At 48.8% G+C, this 24,583-nt stretch overlaps 2 protein-coding genes across 3 annotated transcripts; both read left to right on the top strand.

Annotated features, from left to right (window-relative positions):
* Positions 1-4,601: 4,601 nt before the first annotated feature.
* ITGB1BP2 (integrin subunit beta 1 binding protein 2) lies at positions 4,602-10,721 on the top strand. Its single transcript, XM_036401833.2, has 11 exons — positions 4,602-4,748; positions 4,929-4,978; positions 5,065-5,121; positions 5,392-5,540; positions 5,676-5,788; positions 6,026-6,084; positions 7,147-7,217; positions 7,443-7,545; positions 8,898-9,017; positions 9,431-9,493; positions 10,212-10,721. The coding sequence occupies exons 1-11, from the start codon at positions 4,685-4,687 to the stop codon at positions 10,479-10,481; spliced, it is 1,119 nt and encodes a 372-aa protein (XP_036257726.1). The 5' UTR covers positions 4,602-4,684; the 3' UTR covers positions 10,482-10,721.
* A 1,014-nt stretch (positions 10,722-11,735) lies between these two features.
* On the top strand, positions 11,736-24,526 carry LOC118698789 (rho-related GTP-binding protein RhoG-like). 2 transcript variants are annotated; one of them, XM_036402323.2, is made up of 3 exons: positions 11,736-11,811; positions 14,119-14,199; positions 20,078-24,526. In XM_036402323.2, exon 3 carries the CDS (start codon positions 20,099-20,101, stop codon positions 20,672-20,674), a length of 576 nt encoding a protein of 191 aa, XP_036258216.1. In that variant the 5' UTR covers positions 11,736-11,811; positions 14,119-14,199; positions 20,078-20,098; the 3' UTR covers positions 20,675-24,526. The 2 variants fall into 2 exon arrangements, with proteins under 2 accessions (XP_036258216.1, XP_036258217.1); XM_036402324.2 differs by lacking the exons at positions 11,736-11,811; positions 14,119-14,199 and adding an exon at positions 15,293-15,313.
* The last annotated feature ends 57 nt before the right edge of the window (positions 24,527-24,583 follow it).

Below are 24,583 nucleotides of genomic sequence, written 5' to 3'. Positions count from 1 at the left end.
ATATTTGATCAGCTGGTTTAAAATGCAGTTTTCCAGTATCAGTTTGTATCACATCAAGGATTGATGAGCAATTTGGTTTTACCACTTTGCTCTTAACTTTAAACCCCCATCATTTGTGGACTTCAGAAGTTACAACTTGTGCTTTATGCAGTTAAGTAGTGAGTGCATTTGCAAGAATCAAAGATAAATGAAAAAAATCCAGCTGGTATGTGGATAATTCTGTCATACCAAAGCAGTAGACAAACATTTCTTTTTTTTTTTCCTGGCACAGTGCCTCTCACTAGTGCCTCTCATTTATCACAGAAAGCTGCAAGTGATGGCATGTGCTGAACTACTTCTCCAGTGAGCTACCTTTGGGGGCTGGAAGAAGGAAGATGTGATTTTCTATGGCCTTGCTGAAAGGAGCCATCATTCTCTCTTCTCTTGGTCGTGACTTGGGTACCTAGTGCCAGATGTAAGTAAAAAGAGAGTGAGAATGCAAGGAGCTCAGCCAGGCACAGCATTGGTTTTGGGGCACTTTCCCTCACTTCATTTTGGCCACTCTGCTCTAAATAAGCTCACAGTGACCTTGCTATAAATGCAACAGGACCCTCAAAAGGAGAAGTGCTAAAACCCCACACTTAGTGCCAGTTCAGGGTATTTCAGCCAGCGGATTTTGATTCAGGATGCCAGCTAATGATATAAAATTGAGTTTTAGGAGTAGACTGAACTCTTCTTTTTGGACTGGCTCCAACTGAGAACTAAAGTGCACTTTTTCATGAGGAATATTGCATGTGCCTTCAGAGTGAGCACCACAGTGAACTCCTAAAGGAGTAACTCAGCTCCAAGGAATTACCTCTGGAGCAAGACACTGGCTGAACTTCAGGGAGAAAATCCTTATCAGCTGGGTAGCTGGTTCCAGTTTAAGACTCTAATTCTCCACTGAGACTGAAGTGATGCAGCATTAGAAATTCCAGGCTGCAGAAAAGCAGTGGTCTTGAATGGAGAGGTTGCCCATACTCCCATTTCTGGTACTTTTCTGGTCTTTTTCAAACCTGTTCTCTGAACTGTTGAGTACAAGCAGTGCAGACCCGTTGGACAGGTGGTACATAATCCCTTAGCAGTGCTATCTGAAGAATGGCTCTGCAGAATTGCTCAACATGTGTTCTTTTGAGAAAGATTTTATTGCCCAAATAAATAAAACATTAATCCTGCCTGCTGCATGCATAACAGGAACATGTTTTCCAGGGATATCCCTTCACCTAACAAGCCTTTTGTATGGAGGAATTCCTCTGTGCTTTAGAAAGGCAGTGTCTTGCTGCTCCCCTGGCTCCACAGGGCATCCTGAATGACTGAAGGGTCAGGGGTGAGCTGGGTTTGTTTCCCTGCAGGTATCCAGCATGTTCTCCCCAGGACCTTGCAGGGCTGTTTTACACTGACCCTGATTGTTCAAGGGCAAACACATTCAGCTGGGTTTGAGAATAATTTATTCAGTTTTTTTTTCTACTTCCTTTTTTGATCTGTTGTACATGGAATTAAGTGAACATAAAGCAAACAGGCTCCATTTTTAATTGGGAGCTCGATTCCTGTCTCAGGTGCAGAGTTCAGAGTTGCCCCAGCCCCCTGGGGTATCTGCTGTTTATCTCTGTGATGTGCCAGCCACATCAGCCTGCTGGTGCTTCCTCTGAGGTGTGCAGGGTAACCTGAGCTCCACATTCCCACTGGCACAGGCTTGGTGACAGCTGCAGCCCTGCTGACAGCTCGTGGAAAGAACAGGGAGATCTGAAACACTATAGCTCTGCTCAGCCCCCAGGATGGCAAACTCCCCTGTCACAGGCCTCTGCTCAGCTCCATGGGTCCCCAGTGATCTTTCTCACCTAAGCAGAGGCTCTGGATGCCAGCAGGATTTTTTTACCCACCTTTGGGCCTGTTGGGTCGGTTGTGACCTGGGGCAGGACAGTGCTTTGAAGCCACGTGGACCATGTGTGTGTGACAAGCTCCCCACTGCCCTCCTGTTTCCCTCCCAGCTTTTGGGTGGGTGTAGGTTTGTGCACAGGTACAAAGAGGTGTGACAATGATGCATGTCCTCCCCTGCAGCAGGGCTGGCTCCTTGCTAAGGAGCTCACAAGGAAAAGCCTGGTGTTGCTGCTGGCTTGGGCACCTCAAGGTGGGAGTGTCGGGGTCTCTAGCTGGTCAGTGACCCCGAGAAAAGTTAGAAAGTCTCTTTTCCCAGCTTGAAGAAAGAGTCAGGGCTCTTCATTTCTCGGTCTCAAGGCTGTTTATTGTATCTTATCTATAAAATTCTTTCTCCTGTCCAGCAGGGCAGTTCCAGGCACTCTGCCTGCCCCCGGGGTGGTGTTATGTGTTTATACTAAAAACTACATGTACAATGTTTACAGTTACTTCCCAATACCCATCACCTATGTTAGACAGTGAGCTTCTACTCTAAACCAATCTAAAAATGCCAACATCACAGCAGGAGATGGAGGCCAAGAAGAAGAAGGAGAAAGGCTGGACACGCCCAGGTCCCTGCATCTTGCCCCTGAACCCCCATTCTAAAAATCTCAAAATCTACTTTTTCACCTTCTGATAAACTCACTATCATTCTACTTAATTTGTTATGGCTTGCAGATCTTCATCTAAGGTTGGTAACTTGCTCCACAGGCCATAATCAAAACCACAGGCATTTGGGCTCTGTGCCAGGGTCTCTGAGCCCCCTGGCAGGGGTCTTGGCTGCTCAGGACAGCCAGAGGGATGTCCTGGGTCCTGATATGGGGGTGGCAGAACTGAGCTGCAGATAAAGCAGCAGGACAGTGTGAAATAATCTGGAGTCTTCTCCCTGATAAGCTCCAGAATCCTGGCAACAGTTCACCCTAACTCTGAACTCTGGAGATAGCCTTGGAATGAGAGAAAATTCTTCAGGCTTTGTAGAGGGATTAAGTGGGTTAAACAAACATTGTAGGACAGGGTTAGAATTGCATCAGCCATGGCAGCCCCTGTGGGCTCAGCTCCTGAGCAGACTCCCTGGGCATCTTCTGCCTGCAGGACTTGTTCTCTGTACTCTCTGCTAGTGCCAAAGACTGATATCAACCCTGGTTCTGAACAGAAATAGTCCCCAGGTGCTGTGTGCTCCTGGAGGTCAGGGCAGCACCCAGGAAACAGCTGTCCCTGCAAACACGAACAGCACAAAGAAAATATTTGATTTAGACACTAAGAGGAACTAAGTAAAACCTTTGATCTCAGGAGGGTTTCCTGTTTGCAGAGGAAAACTCTCGGGTCCCAGAAGGGGAGCAGAGGGAATGCTCAGGTCTGAGCAAACCCCTTCTGCATACAGGGGACCTGAGTAACATTTTGTGTTCTTCTGTGATTACAATGATCTTCTAGGGAGCAATTTTCATCCCTGATGTGATGACAGGGGAAGATAGTCAGGTCTGAGTCTGTCTGTGCATCCTTCCTTCTCCCTTTCCACAATCTCTGCCAGGCAATGTGGGCTGTCCTAAGATAAGATGAAAACAGCAGGCAGGTTTTGCAGGAGGAACTCACTGAATGCTTGCATGATTAATGTGTTCCAGAGATGGGGGAGCTGAGCTGTTTGTGATTGACTGTGGTGCACATCAACCTGCAGAAGGATATAAAATGCTGCTGGAGTCTGGGCCAGCCATGCAAACTGCTCTCCCAAGGTCACAGGCAGCTTCTGGGTGGTGTTTGTCATTCCTGCCCTCTTGGGGACACCTGCAGGGCATGTCCAGCCAGAATGCAAGGAACACACAGAATACTCATTTTTGGAGGAGTAGTGAAAAAGTGTAAGTTCTGATCAAATACAGAGATAAAATTCTAAAGTGGCTCCAAAGTTGCCCTATAGCTTTGTAATTGTGAATTCTGCAAGGTCAAAGACTGTAAATCTGCATGTTCCTAGCCAAACCTGAATATTACAATCCTTTAGACAAATACTGTAACCAAATCTGAGGTTTGGTCTGAGCCACACTGAGATTTCTCTGGGAAGTTTAGAAAGTGAGTGAGTCTCACTGGAGCTTGTGGCTCAGTGAGAGGGATCATTCCTGTATATACCATGTTTTGTAATGCACGGTAGAGTTGTTGTTTAGATACTGCATTTAAAAACTGCGTTAGCCATAAATCTAATCATAATCACCCTGTAATCACTGTTTCCTGCTTCTCACTGGCAAAGAACCTTCCCTTTACCGCCCTGTTACTCCTGGGCTGCACAAAACCAGCACTAGAAGATGTCTTGGCCGCGTGTGCAGCCTTGGTTTGTTGGTGCCTCTGTGTAGCAGGTGCTTGTGCCTTGTGGGGCCGGGGGAGATCAGCACGAGGCAGTTTTTCCCCCTGTGACTCTGGGAATTGTCTTCCCTTCAGTCCGAGGGCAGAGCACTGGGGCGATGCTGTGCCTGGCAGGATGGAGGCGCTGGGACAGGGCTTGTGCACACCCCGAGCCTGGGGCCGTCCTGCAGTGCCCATTCCCTCTGCGGGGCACGGGGCCAGCCCAGGAATGCCTGCGCAGGCACGCGAGGCGCCGAGCCCCAGCAGCTGCCCCGTCCATCTTTAGCCCGGTCTCCGGTTACCGGCCGCCTCCAAAGGCAGGCACAGCCAGCCCCGGCCCCCGGGCTGCGCAGAGGGCTCCGGGCAGGGCTGGGGCCGATGAGATTGCTGTGGAAGGACTGAAGGACGCTGCCGACACGCCTGAATCATGGCACTGCTGTGCTACAACAAGGGCTGCGGGCAGAGGTTTGACCCCGAGCACAACGCCGAGGGTGAGTGAATTCGTGCGCCTGCCACCGGAGGGAACAATGGGAATTGTGTGCTGCTTTCCTGGGCTGTGCCCAGCCCGGCACAGGCACCCGTAGGGCAGGAGCTGCCTCTGGAGCTGTCTCAGGTGGCTCATGGGCAGGATTGCTGCTCCTGAAAGCTTCTGCCCTGTTTTCCCTTTTCAGATTCCTGCCTGTATCACCCCGGTGTCCCCATTTTCCACGATGCCCTGAAGGTGAGTGGGGCTGCAGCTGTGGGGAGTGACCTTGTCCCCAGCAGCACTGCCCACAGCTGACCAGCCTGTCGTGTCCTGGTGTCTAGGGCTGGTCTTGTTGCAAGAAACGCACAACAGACTTCTCTGAGTTCCTCTCCATAAAGGTGAGTGACCTGCCAGCCCAGGTGCACCCACTGTTCCTCCATCCCTTCCTTCTGGTCCCTGCCCAGTGCTGTCCCACCCTGTCCTGTGTCAGGGATGTCCCTTTTCCCCTGCCAGCCAGGGATTTGTGTCTGCTTCCAAGGACCCTCCAAGCAAGGTCAGAGCCCATCTCAGCAGGACACTGAGCCACCTCATCATGGAAACTCACAGGGTTTGGGGACAGCCACCAGGCTGAGGACAAAGCAGTCATGGGGCTTGTCTCTGCTGCTCAGGGATGCACAAAGGGGTTTCACAGCAAGGAGAAGCCCCCTGAGCCCTCCAGCCAAGAGAAGACCTCAGATGAACCAAAGGCCAAACCAGTGAAGGAGCTCATTGTCCAAGGACCAAAATCAGCTGAGAAGATGCTGCGGGAAAGACCAAGGTGAGAAAGGCTCAGCTAAGTCCTGCCCTGCTGTGTCACTTCTGTGTGTGCCCTGCCCTGCTGCTCTCTCAGGAGAGGCAATGGTACTTAAATCACAGAAAAACCCACTTGGCCTTTGCTGCTGCTGTTTCTCAGCTCTGATGAGCCAAGACAACTGCTGCCAATTAAAGTATCCAGGTCTCTGGAGCAGGCACTGGAGAAACTGAACGTGTCCTCTGAGGACAAGACACTCGAGAGCACTTGTACAGGTAAGGACAAGCTGATGGATGGCTCTGGGGTTGCACATGGCAAATTCAGCAGGGGGTTTTGCATGACAGCTCAGGGCAGTCAGTGAGTGCTGCATGTTCAGCTACCTGCAAAACTGTGTCTTGGAGGCACATTGGGATGGTCTGTGCCCACCTGAGGAGCTGGCAGAGGGCTGGGTAAGGATCTGGGGGCAGGCAAGGGCAGTGTGTGTCCTGGGTGAGGTTGTGTTGCTCTCACAGGTGAGGAGGCTGCCCAGGTGAGAGCTGGCACCACGTGCAAGAACGCAGCCTGCAAGGCGGTGAGTACCTGGCAGTGAGTGCCCTGACCCCCCTGTGCCTCTACCCTCCAGTGCCCTGACCCTCCTGTGCCTTTACCCTCCTGTGCCCTGACCCCCCAGTGCCTTTACCCTCCAGTGCCTTTACCCTTCAGTGCCCTGACCCTCCTGTGCCTTTACCCTCCAGTGCCTTTACCCTCCAGTGCCTTACCCTCCTGTGCCCTGACCCTCCTGTGCCCTGACCCTCCAGTGCCTTGCTCCAGGAGCATCACAGGCCCAGGTTCAGGGCAGGTATCAGGCAGGTGGAAGGTGGTAGTGCCCACCTGCTCCATATTCCCATCCCACCCTGCGAGCGGCCACCTCTGTCACCTCCCACCCGCTTTCCTGCAAGAGGCTTCCAGATTGGTGGTACATTTGTGTTTCACTGCTGCTGACTGCTTGCAGTGAAATACAGCACATGTTCAGGGTTGGACAGGTAGACAAAATGCACATGGAACAATTCCCACCTGCCTTGAACTGATGCAGCTCAGCCCAATTTCCCTCTTGCCCGAGGCTGCCTTGTGGAGCACTGCCTGCCTCGAGGATGAGTGGGAGGGTGGAGCTGTGGCAGGGATAGGATGCTTGGAAAGCTGCAGTGAGGGAGTGGGGAGCAAAAGGCAGGAGGCAGATGGGGCCATAAGGCTGACATGGCCTCTGGAAAGGAGGGGAGAGGACAGCAATGACAAATCACCCCCTGCACCTCAGAGTGAGTTTCTGTGCTGTCTAAACGTGCTCACTGTGCTTCTGTTGCCAAGCCCTGGGCTGGGAGCAGGCTGTGTTTGGGAGAAGGGTACAGAAGGGCTGCTGGCAGGGTGGCAGGGGTGACACTGTGGTGCTGCCAAGGTCAGGGTGGCTGCCCTGCCAGCAGGGAGCAGGGACAGGTGATGGGCTGCTGGCTGGGCATGGTCCCAGAGGGAGCCTTCACAGAGCCTGGCAAAAGGGTGATGTAGGGCATTGTGCTGTGCCCTCTACAGGGATGGGCACCTGTGCCCCATTACCCTGTGCCAGAGACACAGACAGAATTTTCCTCTGCTTCTTTCTCCACAGATCTACCAGGGCCCAGAGAGTAACACAGAGGTTTGTACGTTTCATCCTGGCGTTCCTGTCTTCCACGAGGGGTAAGAAACAACCTTTTCCCAGAGCAAACTGACCCTGCCACGGGCTGAAAATGCTGCATGGCAAGGAGGTGGCCCCAGCAGCATGGGCACTGCAGCTGTGGGTGACACCCTGCAAGGGGACAGGTGGGCAGGGGCAGCTCCTGGGTATGAGCCCCTCTGCCTCACCACCCTGCTGTGGTCCCTCTCCTGCTCCTGACCCCACTCAGGTCACCCTGCTCTCCTCAGGATGAAGTACTGGAGCTGCTGTGGAATCAAAACCACAGATTTCAGTGCCTTCATGGAGCAGCCAGGCTGCAGCCGTGGGTGTCACTGCTGGACAGAAAAGAAGGTAAGGGGGCTCTGAGCAGAGGCAACTCATGAGAGCAATTGGCATTATTGGCATTTGAGAGTGCTCCTTCCCTTGCTCTGCATTCACACAGGTTTCTGCATTTTGTTGTCTTAATATCTATAATTACTGACAGAGGAGTGCACAGGTTTGAATGGCCAATCTTCACCCATCTGCCCTTTAAGGTGCTGCTCTGAATTCACAAGATGTGTCAGCTCTCACACCCAATGGGCAGATGTGCAGTAGAAATCTGAACGAGGCAGGACCTGGCCCTGGACACAGCATAGCCAGCATTGCAGGCTGCCACACAGAGACAGGTGGCTGGGCACAGGAAAAGTCCTACCAAAAAAACCCCAAAGCCTTTGACAGATGATTGCAGATAACTGAATTTGGCTTTAATGAAGCTTTCCCTCTGCAGCTGCTTCTCAGGAGGGATCTCATCCACATACCAACATGGTGTTATGGCAGGGCAGTGGGGACCAGATCCCAATTCCCAATACTGTGTCTGTAAGCTTCCCCAGGAAAGTTCTTGACTGAAAACAAGCTTGAGCTAGGAAAGTTGGACCAAAGCAGCCCAGGATAACCCTGAAAGTGCACAGTGTTCCTCTGAGTCAGCATTGCTCCCAGCAACCCTCTCTGAGCCCAATCTCCTCTTTGTCCTGGAGCAGAAAATGTATCCTGAATGTAAAGGAGGCTGCAGAGAAGGAACTGTGGTGTTGTGATGCAGATGTTTGGTGCTAATTGTCACCTGAGGGCCAGGATCTGGGGCCAGGGCTCCTGCTGGAGCATTTCTTTGGCTGGTAGTGTGGAGGGCTGCAGGGGGTCTGTCTCCTTGTGCTGGTCAGAAATGAGCTGGTGGGGACACAAGCCTGTCAGTGCCTGTGGTGCTGACACAGTGGACAAAGATGAAATGTGGGGGTTTCATCTGGGGCTCATCTGACTCCCAAATGCAGCATGGAGTCATGATCCATGCCCAGTGACAGCCCCTGCACTGCCCTCCAGGCTGAGTTTCCTGGCTGTGCACAGCACTTAGGGGCTTGGGCACAGCAGAGTGACTCTGGAACTAGAAGGAGATGTCTCTGATCTCAGAGTGCCCTGAGGGAACCCAAAGCACAGCACAGATGTCCCATGTTACATGGGATGGAGACATGGCAGGGGCTGCCCCCCCTTTGCAGAAACCATCTCCTCTCAAAACCTGCACCAAAGGCAGGGTCTGTTCTCGCTGAGCTGCTGCCAATCCGAGCTACCAACACAAGGGAGATGTGCCAGGAGCATCCTGAGGCTCAGCCGTGCCCTCTGCTGGGGCCGTGCCTGAGCCCAGCCGTGCCGTGACGGGCTCCTCTCCTCCTGGGCAGGGCAAGAAGGCGGTGCTGTGCCGGCAGGACTGGCACCAGACGGGCAGCCAGGTGGTGGTGACAGTGTATGCCAAGAACCCCCTGCCCGCCCTCAGCAGCGTGAAGGCAAACCGCACCGTGGTGAGTGGGGCGGGCTCTGCGCCCTCATGGCCCACCGGGGTTTGCAGGAGCCTGCTGGGTGCCTGGTGCTCTTTGGTGACCTGTGGCTATCAGCAGGGCTGGCACTGCCAACCTGCCATCCCTGAGCTGAGAGCCTGCTGGCCCCACTGCTGCATCTGCCAGCAGCTCTGGCTTTCAGCTTCAGTGGGTGGGTGGATTTGCTGGCTTTGGGTCCCTTGACCTGTGACATAGGTGAAGCTGTCATGCTCTGACAGGGGTGAAGTGTTGCCAGGTGCTGAGGGCATCACCAGACCATTACACTGGAGCCAGGGTGTGGGATGCAGTATGGTGCTGAAAGGCAGCTGCACTGTCTGGGGGAAGAGCTCTGGCAGTGCTGTGCTACCCTCTCAGATAATTTTCTGTTGATCTTTCAGCTTGAGGCTCATGTCATCTTTGAAGGGAATAAGATTTTCCAGGCAGAACTGGAGCTCTGGGGGGTAAGATCCTGTTTGCTTTGATTTCCCTGTTCCAGCAGTTCTGCATGGGGCTGGGCTGCAGCTCTGGGAGGCAGCCTGAGCTTTTCATCCTGGGCTGGGTTGCCCAGATACAAGCATTTATGGCCATCTCTGCTGGGAAATGCCTTAGGGGGTGTGAGGAGGCTGAGGTGGCTGCACTGACTGATCCAGAGCTAAGGTCGGAGCTGGAGGTCCCTGCCAGCCCTATGGGTGTTCTGGGTTTGCTCCCAGGCTGCCCCAAACGTTCTTTGGCCCAGCAGGTCCCTGTCTCCCCCACAATCCTGCTGTGAGTTGCAGGTCTGAGCTATGAGACTGATTTTTCAGCTGCTCGCTGGCTAGGGAGAGCAGCAGTGAGGCTCAGGAATTTGCCTGTGCGTTTCTGGTCTGTATTTCTGGTGCTGGCTGTGCCTGCAGGCGGCAGAGGGCTGACAGGTGTGGGGATGGCTGTGTCTCAGCGCAGCTCCTGCTGGGGGAGGCTGCGAGTGCAGCTGAGACAAGCTGAGCTCTCCTGAGCTCTGAACCAGTGCGGCGGTGCTGCTGAGACACAGCAATGTGAAGCTCAGCTCAGCACAGCTCAGCTGCAGCTCAGCTTCTCCTGGCACAGGAGGAGATTTCTCCTCTGGCAGGGCTTTGCCATGAGGGGAAGGCTGAGCTGCCTGCCCTCCCCTGCCTGGCTCACTGCACCTTTCCCACTCTCTAGACCATTGATGTGGAGAAGAGCTTTGTGAGCATGGTCCCAGCCAAGGTGGAGATCACGCTCTGCAAAGCCAGCCCTGGCTCCTGGGCCAGGCTGGAGCTCCCCCAAAGCAAGCTGCAGTCCTGTGGTGAGCAAGAGAAGGAAGCTGCAAGCACAGAGGAGCCTGGGGCTGTGCAGGATGAGGACTCTGATGACAGCTTGAGCTGGTCCGAGGAGGAAGATGAGGAAGAGTTGGAGATGGGAACACCGGATATGATAACACCGAGTAACTGATGGTCGAGCGCTTCAGCCATTCCCTGGGTCCTGTGCCTCCATCCCTTGTCCCAAGCCCCTCTCCAGCTCTCCTGGACCCCCTGAGCTGCTGGGCACCTTGGCACCAGCTCCAGAAGAGCAGACCTAGTCCAGAGCCGTGTGAAGGCTGCAGTGTGGCCTCTCCCGGGTCGGAAGGGACAATTAATAAACACCCAGAGCAAAGGCTGTCCTCTGAAATCCGTGACGGGCGCTTGAGAAACATCCGCGGGCCAAACCCTGCCTTGTGTCACTTCCTCTTCTGTGCCTGGCTGGGGCAGGACAACAGGAGGAGTCACCTTCGGTGTCCCTGGGGATTGGGCGTTCAGAGCCCAGCACCCTCCCTGACCCTGGCATTTCTGGGGGTGGACAGAGCCTTCCCTGCCGCTCCTGGGGTGCTGAGCCCCGGGCTGAGCTGAGCTAAGCTCTTGCTGTCTCCCCCGCCCGGCACTGGGGAAGCCGAGCCCTGCGGCTTTGTCGGGAGAGGGTGACCGCGGACACGGGAGCGTCACCGCCGCCGGCAGCCAAAGCGGAGCCGTGGCGTTCGTGCACAGCCCCTGAGAGGCGTGAAACCGCCCGGGGGAGCAGCGGGATGCGGAAGGCGCCCCGGGCCAGGCGGAGGCGGGGGATGTCCGCGGGAGCTGCGCGGGGTAACGCGGCACAGCGCCGGGAGCGGGGGCGGCGCACGCCACGGACCGGAGCATTCGCCCATGTGAAAAACGCAGCAATCTTCTGCCACAGCGCCACTTAATCGGACAGTCTCGTGTAGAGAAAGCAAACACTCACTTTTGCTATTCTTTCCTTTTGCTAGCATTCCGTTTATTAAGGATATATCGTCCTTATTAAGGATACATGTTACGTATTTGTGGCTGTGTGCACACAGACACCCGTGCGTATTTCTGCTTATGGGTTTTGAAGTGAATCTACTGAGAAATCATCCAAAGTCAGACCAACCCTCCTCGCTCAAGATATATGCGGACAAGGCATAATTACGAAATAACGAATTTAGCATCAGCAGGATCACAGGGGGGCGGATGGCGGGGCGGTATCGGAGCACTGCACCGGTGCCGCAGACCCGGGCCGGGCCCGAGGGGATGCTCCGCTCCGCTCCGCTCCGCTCCGCTCCGTTCCGTTCCGCTCCGTTCCGCTCTCCGGGGCCGCCGCTCCCCGCGCTCCGCCCGCCCCGGCCGCGCGCGCCCCCTGGCGGCTCCTCGGGGAGCGGCGGCGCGGAGGGCGCGTGCGCGCGGCGGCGGGCGCGGGGCGCGGCCGGGTCGGGGTCCGCGGGGAGCAGCGGGGCCGCGGGGCCGCGCCGGAGGTGAGCGCGGGGCGGCGGCGGCGGCACCGCCGGGGCGCGGGGGCGGGAAGGCGAGCGGCGGGACCCGGAGAGCCCGCGGGAAGGGCGGGGGAGCGGCGGGCCCGGAGGGCGGCGGGGAGCGGCGGGCCCCGCGCGTGGCCGCGTGTGTTCCCGCCCGGCCGTGCCGGAACATCCTCCGTGCCCGGCCCCGCCGGCCGCGCTGACAGCGGGGCGCGGCCCGCGGCCTCCGCCCGCCCGAGCGCCGCCGCTCCCGAACCGGGGGACGCTGTGGCGGCACCTGTCCCGCCGGGACGCGGCCGGCTCCGGGGCAGGGCAGGTACCCCGGGGATACCGGGGGCCGCTCCGCCGCAGCCGCGTGGCGTCCGGCTCCTTCGGGCCCCGAGGGCTTCGGGAAGGGATGCGCGCCCGGCTTCGCGCTGGGCGGTGCGTGCGGAGGTGAATGTGGCGGTCGGGGGCCCAGAGGTGCTGGGGAAGGGCTTGGAACGAGCCTTTCTCTGCTCCGGGGGTGCGGGGAGCGGCCCCGGGCTGGGCAGGTCGCGCTTGCCCCGCTCCCGCAGTGTGCCCAGGCTGGGCTGGGCTGGGCTGGGCTGGGCTGCGCTGTTCCGATGCCAGCGCGATGCTAATCCCGATCGGGAGCACCGCGACAAATTTAAGGCGACCTCTGCTCCCAGCGAGCGTCATAAAAAGTTGGCACGGGATGAGGCAGCCTTGGGAAGGTCCCTTGCCTCACTGCTGTGAGTGAGGATAAGTAAGGATAGGAAGGTTGGATTTGTTCTCCAGAAGCTGGCAAAGTGCTGTCTCAGGTAGAGCAGTGCAAGGTGGTGACCTAAAACACTCTGGGGGATGCCAGGTATGGTCTCATATAGCAGCTGCAGGAGCTGCCCTTCATCAGCTCAGTGGTTCTCTTCTGCACGCTGGGAACTTTCGGTTTTATAGCAACGTGCACTGAGTTCCTGCTTAACCTCAAACCCTGAGAAGCAATGCTGCTTTTTATTTGCTCTGAACTTCTCTCTGGTTTTTTCCCCTCTGTTGTTTTCTGGTTTTGTTTGGTTTTGGGGTTTTTTTGTTTTTTTTGTTTTTTTTTCAGGAAGCAGTGAGTAATCAGTATCTGTTTATTCTTTACAGACTCTTGTGATTCCCACCATAATTACTCTGAGTTATAAAAAAGCTTTAAATGCTTTAATTTAAGAGTTTTTATGTGTACCTTATGCTTGCACTGTGTGTTCTGGGCTGGGGTGCAGTACTTCTTGTAGCAGCATCATTTGCTCTTTGCCCCAAGCTAATTTTTTGATTTTTAAAAAGCTCACGTTCTCTTCCGTGTAAGATGTAAAATACATCACTTGAAGGCATACTGGGGAGCCAGTTTGCCACTGTTCACCAGCACAGCGGTTTTTCTACAAGGAATTCAAGATTATGAGATATATTTTAGATTATTATTTCAATTTAAAAAACTTATAAATATTATTCATAGGAGGAACTTTACAGAGATCCTGGAAAAACAACAAAATATGCGGTTTGCAGTTAGTAGGAGGAAGCTGAACGTGTGGTTTGATTTGTTTATGTGATGAGGCTGTGATTCTTTTGGGGTCCAAAGTATTTTCACACAATCTGGTGCCACGTGTAGATTTGTACCTTTACAGGAAATGTTTTTTTATTTTACATGCCAGTATGTGTAAATCTGATGAACTGCTGAGAGACTCCTAGACCCTGGTAACTTTTGCTCACATTTTAGAATTGCAATGCTTGATGCAAATGAGACTTGGCAATGGTTGCAGTATTGTAGTGCTAAGCCACGATAAAATACACACTGAGTGCATGCATTAGCTCCTGTCTTAGTCATACCAAAACTCTTTGAAAAAAAATGGTATTGATTGAGCAAGTGCATTTTTGTTTGTTTTTGTTTGGGGGTTCTGTTTGTTTGTTTGTTTTGGTTTCTGTGTTTTGAGTTTTTCTGTTTTTGTTTGATTTTGTTTCGGTTTTGTTTTTGGTTGGGTTTTGTTTGATTTTATTTTGTGTTTATTCTTGTTTGTGTTTTTATTTGTTATTAAATCTCCCTCCCCCTGCCCCCCCCTTCTGCCCAGTGAAATTTGGGGGTGGAAGAGGAGGACTCAGAGAAGTGCAATCCAATGAAAAGTGCGGAGGGGCTTTTTTTCCTCACAGAAAGAAGCTTAGATTTTCCTGGTGTAACATTGCCCTTCATGCACAACAGTGGCTTTGTTACAACTGAGACTGCCAGCAAATGCCAGGTGACAAAAGATGATAGGAAGACACACTAACAGTTTTCATTTTTCTTTTTCCCTTAAACAGGAATCAAGAATGCTTAAACTGGATTTATCATTCATCCTGCAACGAGCCTAAAACGCCTCTCCACAGAACTTTATGTCTGAGGTACTGTTTGTTTCTTTTAGCCAACAGTAGCGACTAAAGCCTTGTCAGAATCTGTGGAAGGTGGGAAGGACATGGTTATTAATTTTTATGAGCTGACTGTGACCCCCCCAGCACCAAGTTGCTTGGATCACCTGGGAGTGAGTTAGTGTGGGCACAGCAGCCTGCAGCCCTGGCTCCTGTTCTTACACCTTTGCTGTGCCCACCATCAAAGGGTCCACTTGTGTTCAAATAAACTGTGAAGGATCCCTGTCTTGATTAATCCATGAATCTGCACGTGGTGTCAGGAGGGAAATCCAAGTTTAATACTCTGCAGCTTTTGATTATGGCAGGATATGTGTCATGTTCATACACTGGGGATCCAGATATCTGCTGGAGCCTTGGCTTTGAGTTCCTGTGGGCTGTGCAGCTGCACCTTGTCACAGTGTTATTGCATCAGCTCTGCATCTCCTCCACGAGCCAATGCCCTTTGGAAATATTGATAATCCATTCAATACCTTGGATTCATGGAATTGAAGGTGTTTGATGTTTGGTCACTAATATCATTGCTCTGCTATAAAATTTGGGGTATAAGTGCCTGTAGTAAGAGGCTTGTGTAGGTGAGTTGCCCAAATACCTCAAGCAGAAGACTCCATTTTCACTGTAGATTTCTAAGAAATATTGCTTTTGTGTGTTTCATCCCTGAAAAAAAAAATCTTTAAATCAAACCAATTTCAGCCTAATTTGACAGAGGTAGAGGTTTTTAAAATATTATTTGAAAGGTTTTAAGGAGTTTCTTTTATTTCCTAGAAACAACTTTTTGTGTCAAAAGGCATGAAGGTCTCTCTAGCATTGGCACTGAAGGAGCAACCAGCAAGAATTGCACTCCTGTTGTGTGCTTGGGAGCTGAATTTATAGGCAGAGAGCTTGGAAAGGAGCAAGCTCCCTCAGTTCTGTTGTTCACATGGAGCCTGGGTGCTGGACTGCACAGTTCCTGCTGTGCTGCTGAAATCTGCCTTCCCTTGTGGATTTTTCCCCCTTTCACAGCCACCCAGACTGTTGCAGTTTTATTTTTCTTGCAGGTAAATGGTAGGACAGAAAGTGGTGTGAAAACTCTGAGAGGCACTGAGAAGTCCAAGTAGGTCATTCACTGCTGAAGGATATGAGGGATGAGGTCTCCTATTTAACTTTTTCTGCTCTTTCTTGGCACGCATTATGAAAGCCTGGCACTTCTCCATCCCTTTGGCACTTGCCTGAAACAATGGCAAGTAAGCTGAGCTGTTGTGGGATAGTAACAGAGTCTTGATTAAATTGCTGAGAGCCCCTTTCTCTTCCCTGCTGGGGCTGGTGGATAAGCTGCACATGTGAATTAACTCCTTTGCATGGGTGAGGATGGTGTGATATATTTAGAACTGCCCTATCCACCCAGTTCTTTGTTGAAAGTTCCTGCCTGACTTCATGTTTCAGGCAGACAGAGTGAATTGTCTCTGATCTAGTTTTGGTTACTGAAAGATGAGCAATTAAGTTGTTTCAATTTCTTAATTTCTGCCTGCCCCTGGTAAAGCAGGATCTGGTTCTCCAAAACAGCGAGGGCTTGATGAAATGTGATGGCTGAGCAGAATTACACAGCTCAGTACAGCTGAATTCGGCTGAATTAGAGACTTTTCTGCTCAGTTTTGGCTAAAACAGGGCCCTATCTAGACTGTAAAGAGAAGGAAGGAAGAGCTGACAAACTCAGTGAGAGTGAGTTTATCAGAGAGCAATTTCAGAGCTAAAATCCACCTCACAAAGAGCATCTGATGTTAGCAGAGCAAAGGCAGAGGCGTGTCCTGCTAAGAAGTTCTGCAAAGGGGTTTTAGAAGTGTAGGAAGTATGAAAAGATAAATCTAGAAAACTGCCAAAGGATCCAGGTTCCTGTTTTCTCTCTGTTTTCTGTCACTGTATTCTCCCTTCTCTCAGCAGACAGGGAACTTCCCTTCAGGAGTATTAAGGGAAGATCTAGAAGTTGTTTCTCTACCACAAAGTTTGATGCAACATGAAGTTACTCTGTGTGTGTGTTCCAAGTAGTGAATTTCCCCAGCAAATGTTTGTCTGGAGAGCAAACTGTCCATGTTAATGATACCAGAAAATGCTTAATTAGGTCAGAACAGGAGCAGCTCTTCAGATGATGTCTTGACATGTTGAAATCTTGCACATTCCAGAGGAAGTGCCAGGTGTGCAGGCAGTGAAGTCAGACTTTGCAGCATCTTCTGAGAAGGGAACTAACCCAAACAGGGAATGCCAGTTTTCAAATTCAAAGTCATTGATGGACAAGATAGAAATAACTCTTATCTAAGTATTTTTGCACAACACTTCTGCGTGGGGTGATTTGGTGTGGGGATTTTTCTTTTTTTTTCTTTTCTTTTTTTTTCCTTTTTTTTCTTTTTTTTTAAATTTTTTTTTCCTGGTTGTTTTTAAAAAAAATCATTTAATTTGAAAATTATTCCCATTCTGCTGTAACTGCTAGAACCTCAACTGCAATAAAAGTCCTTTCTCTGCAAGGACTAAGGAACCCAGATTACCTCTCACTACTTTGGACTTTCTGTTCATTTGTTTCTCTTGCTGCATAACCTTTCAACTTGGCTTTGAAGCTTGTGCCCAGCTTTCTGTTTCTAAATTGGGGGGTTTTTATGTATTGACGTGTTAATCTGTATTTTTCTTTCTTTCATTTCTTGTTACTTGTCATATGTGGAGTTTTTCGCTCTAAAGTTTCCCCAAAAATTCTTTTGTAGGTCACCAAAAAAATCCCAAACAAACCCTAAACCAATTTTCCTACTCCTGGTAATTTTTATTGGTAATTTTGTTTTTGGAGTTTGGGATTTTTTTTTTCAATGTATATTTATATTTTGATAGCGTGCAGTGCCAACTTCAAGGGTGCTTAAGAAACAGGAATTTTCCATGCAAATTTGAGCCCAGGCTTTTTTACTATCTTATGAGAATTTTATTGTAGGCAAATTGTTTACTAAAAAAATAATTAGAGATTTCATACATTATGAGTTATTAAGTATGTGGATTTAATTGAAAAGACCTGATGGAGGGAATAGTAGTTTGCTTGGTTGTGACTTAAATTGAAAAACTCTTTGTCTTCCATATATCAATCTTTAACCAAACTACCCTTGCTCACAACATAATTTTCTGCAGTCAAGTAGCTTCTTTCTACTGCTTTACTTTTTGATTAATTAATCTAAATTTTGTGTTTCAATACAAGGAATGTGTATCCTGGTGTGTGTTTGTTTTTCTGTATTGCAAATGCCACACACGATTCCTTTCAGCTCAGGCAATCTCCTTTAAAGGGGCCCTTCAGAGAATCATACTTAAAAGCCTACAAGCTCTTTAGCTGTGTTTGTGTAGTTAATACTTTGCCCAGTGCCTTGGCAGGTTTGCCTGGAGTTATTTCCCCTTGCAAATGTTGCTCTTCTAAAATCGGAGTTTTAGTGAGGTAATTCAAGGTATTAGTGCCCTGAAAAGAGCATTCATGTTTCAGGCTTTTTTTGTTACTTTATTACCGATTTCCAAATTGAAAGCTGTAATAGCCTTAAATAAAGCACCAACAAAGTAATCTTTCAGTAACATAGTTTCATTAGACATTTTGAATCAGATTGTGTTAGCTGCTGATGGTGGCTTTGGAGTTTATCCGTTTGGGAAGCTGTGTTACCTGAGGGTGCTGCTGTGATGTCCCTCCAGCCATGTGCAGCTGGGGTGCAGTTTGGGGATACCCTGTCACTCTGTGCAGAGCTCTGGACACAAGTGCACAGATATTTAAGAGATGTAAGCCCCTGTTTGGGTTTTCAAGAGAGATCTGTTTACAAGTGTTTGCAATTTGTTTATTTCGGAAACCAGGGGTTGGGCATATAAAAGGCTTTGTGTGTCATCTGGTTTTTGTTGCTGACTTAGCTCTGCCATCTCTGTGATGTCACTTGTTACTGGCTGGTCAAAATGAATTGTCTGTTGCACAGATAGTTCATTTGGGGAAAAAAACCTTTGCTCTGGAAGCCACTTTCAGGTTTCTGGCACAGCACGTTCTGGTACTTCAGGGGTTTGATATGAGTGCAGGAATGGGCTTTAAAGCCTGCCCTGTGTCCAGCCAGGCTGTGGCAGCAGCAGCAGTACAAGGTGCTGGCTCCTTCCCACCATGTGGTTTCCATGGTGTCTGCGCAGGTACATTGATGCTTCCTCAGCACTGTGTGCTGCAGTGACCAGTCCGTGTCACTCCAGTTTCAGCTTTGTGCAAAGCTTCAGGTAGCCCATTTTCATTTAGTTCAGAAGAGTTGCGTGCTCCCAGTGAGAAGGTGAATGCAGGTAAAGGCTTTGTCTAGAAGGACAAAGCTGAGGCTTAAATGGGAATGAATTGTTGATTTATTTAGATGGTCTTGAAGTTCTGTACTCCCTTTGCCACTCTGATGGTGCCTGAGCTGAGATCTTTCTGGAATATGCAATCAAAATAGTTTGGGTTGGAAGGAACCTTTGAAAGTCATCTGGTTCAACCACCCTGCAGTGAGCAGGGACATTTCAGTGAGATCAGCTTGCTCAGGGCCCCATCCAGCCTGGCCTTTCCAGGGATGGGGCAGCCACAGTTTCTCTGGACAACCTGTGCCAGTGTTTCACCACCCTGACTGTAAATAACTTCTACCTTATATCTAATCTAAATCAATCTTTTCCTAGTTTAAAGCCACTGCCCCATGTTCTATCATAACAGGCTCTGCTAAAAAGTTCTTCCCACTATTCTCTTCTGTTTGAAGCAGGGTATATTCTGCTGGTTGCAAGTTGAGGGTTACTGATAGTCCCTCAAAGGCATTTGGGTGAGAAGGCAGATGCAAGTTCCTTCTTGTTCAGGCTAGCAGTGGAAGCTCCAGCACACAAGAAATGTACAACAAATGAGTGCTTGTAGTTAGTTTCTTGCTATTTTCAAACTTCTTGCTGTTCATGGGATGAAAGTTTAAAATTAATTGTGTTTTAGACTGCATCAGTTTGATTGTCAAACCTACCTTTCACATATCAGAAAAGGGATATGGAAAACCTCAAAGTGTCAAATATCTCCTGAGTAACAATTCCCCAGGAAAGCTGTTTGACTGCTGATCTTTTAGGACATCTATTTTTCTTATGCTCATTATTTAGAGGACACCAAGTAACTCAAGCCTATTAAATCCTGCTTGCTCTGTCAGTGATTAGTGAGTGTAATCTGTTGTTCGCTTCTTTAGAAAAATTCTTTATGGATTCTAATCTGGGTTACTATGGCTAGTTAGATTTCAAAGAGCAGCTTTTCTTGAGTGTGCTGCTTTCTGAACCGTTTATCTGGTGTCCTGTAAATAATGTAGTTTATGCAGGACTAATTGATCTGAGTGTAGTGAATTATTATTGTAAACAGTAGCAGTGCAGCCCAGAAATTAATATCTTGATTTTATTTATAACTTTTGGACCTTTCTTTATGGTAAACTGTTTAGATAGCAGACTGTGTAGGCAAGTGTGAGTGTTGGAGTATATGTGTGTGTGTACAGAGGTGGATGTGTGAACCTACAAACGACAGAGGATCTTGTTACTGGGTCACAATCCCTTTCTACTTGCAGGTGCCTCTAAGGACTTGTCCTTTTGCCTGTGGGAAACAGTCTGGCAGTAAGGCAAGACTGTGGGAATTTGGCTAATTTGTACTTACATGGTTGGAATGCAGCCAATTGTCACTTAGCTCTCCACTCATTGCATCTCCATTTCACTATTGTCTTTCTAGCCCTGAGCTCTTCAGAGTGGCTTGAGACACTGAATGTGATAAGAAATCCTCAGCTACATTAAAAACACTTGCTGAACTTATCTTTACAGTGCCCACCACTGAGTGTGCTTTGCCTGACTCCTCTCTTCTTTCTTTGAGCAGGACTTTGTTTCTGGGTGAAGAATGCAGACTATAAAGTGCGTGGTGGTCGGAGATGGCGCGGTGGGCAAAACTTGTCTCCTCATCAGCTACACCACCAACGCCTTCCCAGAAGAGTACATCCCCACCGTGTTTGACAACTACAGTGCCCAGATGACCGTGGATGGCCGGACAGTCAGCCTGAACCTCTGGGACACTGCGGGCCAGGAGGAGTACGACCGCCTGCGCACGCTCTCCTACCCCCAGACCAATGTCTTCATCATCTGCTTCTCCATCGGCAGCCCCTCCTCCTACGCCAACGTCAGGCACAAATGGCACCCTGAGGTTTCTCACCACTGTCCAAACGTCCCCATCCTTCTGGTGGGCACCAAGAGAGACTTGAGAAGTGACCTGGAAACGGTTAAAAAGTTGAAAGAGCAGAGCTTGGCTCCCACTACCCCGCAGCAGGGGACTTCACTGGCCAAACAAATTGGAGCAGTCAAATATTTGGAGTGCTCGGCGTTGAATCAGGAGGGTGTTCGGGAGGTGTTTGCTGAAGCTGTCCGTGCAGTTCTGTATCCTGTGACAAAGAAGAACACAAGAAAATGTGTCTTATTGTAGTTGCCTTGGGTGATGGATGTTGGAAGTTGACTAGAATCTTGGAGGGCTTTTTAACGAGTTAAATTGAAGATTTGCATCTTGCACTAACAGCTCTAAGCAGAAATGGTTTATACAATGAATATTCTTGCAGTCTTACTGCTTCAGGGAAACTGAAATGGAACAGGTTTTTTTTTTTCCAACTGAGAGGTCAAATAACTACTCTATTTCTAAAGTTCCAGTCTCCAGCTTCTCCAGGGATCACTTGATTATTTTAGTGGAGGAAAAAAGGAGACCTCTTTGAAGCCACTTCTTTACTAGATAGCCATCAGTTACTAGATTTGCTGAAAAGCACAAATCCTGATAACTTTGCTTTAAGTGTAGCTGCTGCTTTTCCCATCCTTTATTTACTGATTGAATTTGTTTTACAAACAGAGGTCTGGCTGTCCAGTTGTTTTGTCAATTTAAAGCTTGAAAACAATTTGTTTACTTGCAAAAAATGCCTGAACTATTACTGAGATTCACCTTGTAGTGAACTGTGATTGATTGTATGAAGTTAGCATTAGGCATGGTTAATGCAATGAGCAAGACCAAGGGAATACCTGCAATGATTTATTAATAGAAGCAGGAGCTGATTTCTCCTTATGTAAGGAACTTAGAATAATGATGACTCACTCAAATGAGTGATTTTCATAGTTTTGAGGTGGAGAAGTGGAAGAGTAGTTTAGATTCAAGTCTTCCATAATCTTCTAAACTGAAGTTTTATTTCACTGTCCAAAGAGACTTTGCACCCTGAGAATCAAGTTTTAACAATTACCTTCTCAGGCTGACTGAGGTATTTGGGATGACACTTCTCAAAATTAGATTTTCAGTGTAATCCCTTTGATGAATCCCAGAGACTTGACAGCAGCCTGTTTGCTCTCGAGGAATTAATTGCTTCAATTCCTAACATTCTTGGGGCCACCATCTATGATTTTTATGGCAAATTCCTTTGTTGTTTTTCTGTGAGAAGGCTGACAGAAAATTTGGAGGTTCTGTTTACAGGAACCCCTGCTTCTTCCTATTTTCAGTTCCGTCTGTAATGGTTAGCCAGTCACTGGATAGGATTACCTGGGCGGTTTTTTCCTCTCCTGGATGCTCAGTTCTTATAAACTCTTTTTAACTGAACTTCTATTTACATACTTTTTAACCTTCTTTAGCAGCCCTAGTAAGTGGCAGCTGGCTTTTATTTTCAGGATGTGCACTGTTCTTTATGTGTGGTTCCGGGACCAGCTGAGGAGTGAGCGCAGAGCCCTTCCTTAGACTCAACCTTCCAGCTCCGTGGTATGAAAGCAGCATGCTTCAAAGATACTTTGTGTGAAACCACTGGTGCTGGACTGGGCTTTGTTGTCTGAAGTTGACAGTGCTGTCTTTGTCTGGCTGCAGCCTCAATTGGTCATTCAGAACTTGCTTTTTTCTTGTGATTCCCACACATGCGAAACTGCACTGGTGTATACCCTGGTCAGAAAAAAAAGTGCCTCATTTTAGCAAGATAACAGAAAATACATCAACAAGGTTATTAGGGATCTTGTGTTAATTTGACCTTGCTTTATCTGATGCTGGCAAAAATACCAGGTGGATTGAAAACATTTGTATTTGTGCCCTAATTCCACTATTTGGATCGAAATGTTGGTATTTGTGCTCTGATTCCACTATTTGAAGAGGATGTGCCTTTCTTCAGCTGGTGTAACTGATGCTGATGCTAACTGCAGTTTTTTTAATCTGACACGTGCTCATTTTGGTGCTGCTTTAGCCAATTGCAACCCACAGATTACAAATTGCAGTTAATCCAAATACTGGTGCCTGTGGTCAGTGAACCAACACAGAGTTCCAAGCTGAGCACAGGCAGTACCAAAACACCCTTTCTGCAGGATGTTTGCAGAAGCCTACACACTCTGCACATTTTTCTTCACCAAGTGCCATTGCCTGGAGTGTCTTTGTGTCTCTTGCACTTGCAGAGGAAGTGCTGTTCCAGATGTGGTTCCTGCCCTGAAGGCTGTGAGGGTGTAGAGAATTCACTGAGATAACCTCTACTCACCACCTTCTGCCTTTGCTTTAGCTGTAGGCCTGTAGTGTGGGCTGGCCTTGCAGGCAGCAATTAACTCTGTGCCTTGTAATTCAAGATTATTTTCCGTAGGTAAATTTCAGTAACTGAGTAAATAGACTTTATCATGTTTAAAATGTATTTATTTAAGCCAGTGCACGTGGTTTGTTTTAATGCTGGTCAGACCTAAATCAACTGTCTAGTGACCCCGGTGCAAGCCCATAACCTTTGCTTTATTCAGAAATGTACTTTTAAAAATCTGTGATATGTTTGAACTAGTCTTAAGAGGTGCCTGAAATTAAAAGTCTACCTTTTTTTTTTTTTTTGGCTACATATATTTGCAGTTTTGTACTGAAGCTACTACTGTTTTTAAAAGTTTTTACTTTTTTACATACTGAAATCTTTTAATCCTGTGCCTTTTTGTGGTTATTCCTAACTGAATTACATGCATTTTGTGGAGAAGAAATCTTGTGAGCAAGTATTATTGCACAACCCCTCCATTTCTGTAGGCTCAAGCAGCCATCCTGGAGTGAACTGGAAGAGAGTGTAGCAAGATAAAATTCAACTACTTAATCAATTTATTTGATTTGGTTACACTGTTGATTACATTATGCCAGAACACCTTATCCCCACTTAGATTACTTAGCAAATGGATTGCACAACAGTGCTGAGGAGAATAACATGATAGTAATAAAAATGAGCAGAGGGAACTTTGAACCATCAAAGACTTTTTACTCACTCTGGAGAACCTGATTATTTAAATGCTTTATATTTCTGTCACCCTCTGACAGGAGTAAAAGTCCTGGCTAGTAGCTGGTTTCCTCCAGCCTCTGCTTTCCTTGAGGGTGAGCTTCAGGACAAATCCAGCGAGCTTTTCCTTTCAGTGGGCATTCTCCTTTCTTGATCCGCCTTCCTTTTTTCCCCTCCCTGGAACCTTGGTCCTTTTTTTGTAAGTAATCCAGTGCTTCAGTTTACAATCAGTTCTGTTTCTTCCATGCTTTATTTTTCTTCTGTGGGCAGTTGAAAAATACAGATTTCACATAATCCCATGGCTGGATTTTGTCTTGTTTTGAGAAGTCAGAAATCTCAGTGTGGGTTTTCTGATTGGTTCAAGGTCCTTTGGTTTGTTACTGAATAGAGATGCAATGTGTATGTCTTAAATCACAGAAGAGACTCACTGTGAAGACACAGATTTTAACCTTTGCTTTCTAAATGACTTCTGAACTACTTGTTTTTTTTTTTTTAAATACAGCTGAAGCTGAGCAGTTCAGGAATTGTGTGTCCAAAGGATATCCATGAGCTGTGCTTAGGTTTGGAAGTGCTTTCTTCAGTTTACAGCTGTAGCTATTTCTATGAAATTTAAAGTAGAAGAACCTCCCTGTGCTTTGTCTCCGGGTGCTAAACCTCACTCTGTAGAAACCTTGGTGCTGCTTGGGCTGACCCAAGAAGTGGATGGATCTCAGAGGGGTCCCAACCCCCAGAGTGGGCAGCAAGGACCACCCATCAGCAGTGGGAGCCCAAGACTCTGAAGTGTGGTACTGATACATACACTGGCGACTTGATTTTATGCTATAAAATAATTTGTATTACATCTAACAGTTTTAAAGAATTTTTTTTCCTCCTTTTTTTTTATAAATTATGCATAATGACATTGTAATAAACCTTTCCTCACCTCTCTGGCTGTCGCATTAACTCTCCCTGCTGTTTGTACCGCCCCTGTGCTGAAGGCAGCTCTTTCCTGTGGAAAGCCAGGCCCGGTTCTTTGAGGCAATAAAAGGAATTTTTGGCAAGGCCGGAGCGTCTGCGCTTCCTTGCTGCGCCGCGGGGCGGGGCCGCGCGGGGGCGCTGTG

This window comes from Molothrus ater, chromosome 14 (genome assembly GCF_012460135.2).
Source record: "Molothrus ater isolate BHLD 08-10-18 breed brown headed cowbird chromosome 14, BPBGC_Mater_1.1, whole genome shotgun sequence".
NCBI classification, from domain to species: domain Eukaryota; kingdom Metazoa; phylum Chordata; class Aves; order Passeriformes; family Icteridae; genus Molothrus; species Molothrus ater.
The sequence above is the reverse complement of the archived record's forward strand: the minus strand, read 5'-3'. Positions and strand labels throughout refer to the sequence as shown.

Coding starts and splice junctions, on each gene's coding strand:
- LOC118698789 (XM_036402323.2), top strand. CDS start 20,099: ATGCAGACTATAAAGTGCGTGGTGGTCGGAGATGGCGCGGTGGGCAAA.
- ITGB1BP2 (XM_036401833.2), top strand. CDS start 4,685: ATGGCACTGCTGTGCTACAACAAGGGCTGCGGGCAGAGGTTTGACCCC. Junction 7,218..7,442: donor GTTCCTGTCTTCCACGAGGG/GTAAGAAACAAC, acceptor TGCTCTCCTCAG/GATGAAGTACTGGAGCTGCT. Junction 9,494..10,211: donor CAGAACTGGAGCTCTGGGGG/GTAAGATCCTGT, acceptor CCCACTCTCTAG/ACCATTGATGTGGAGAAGAG.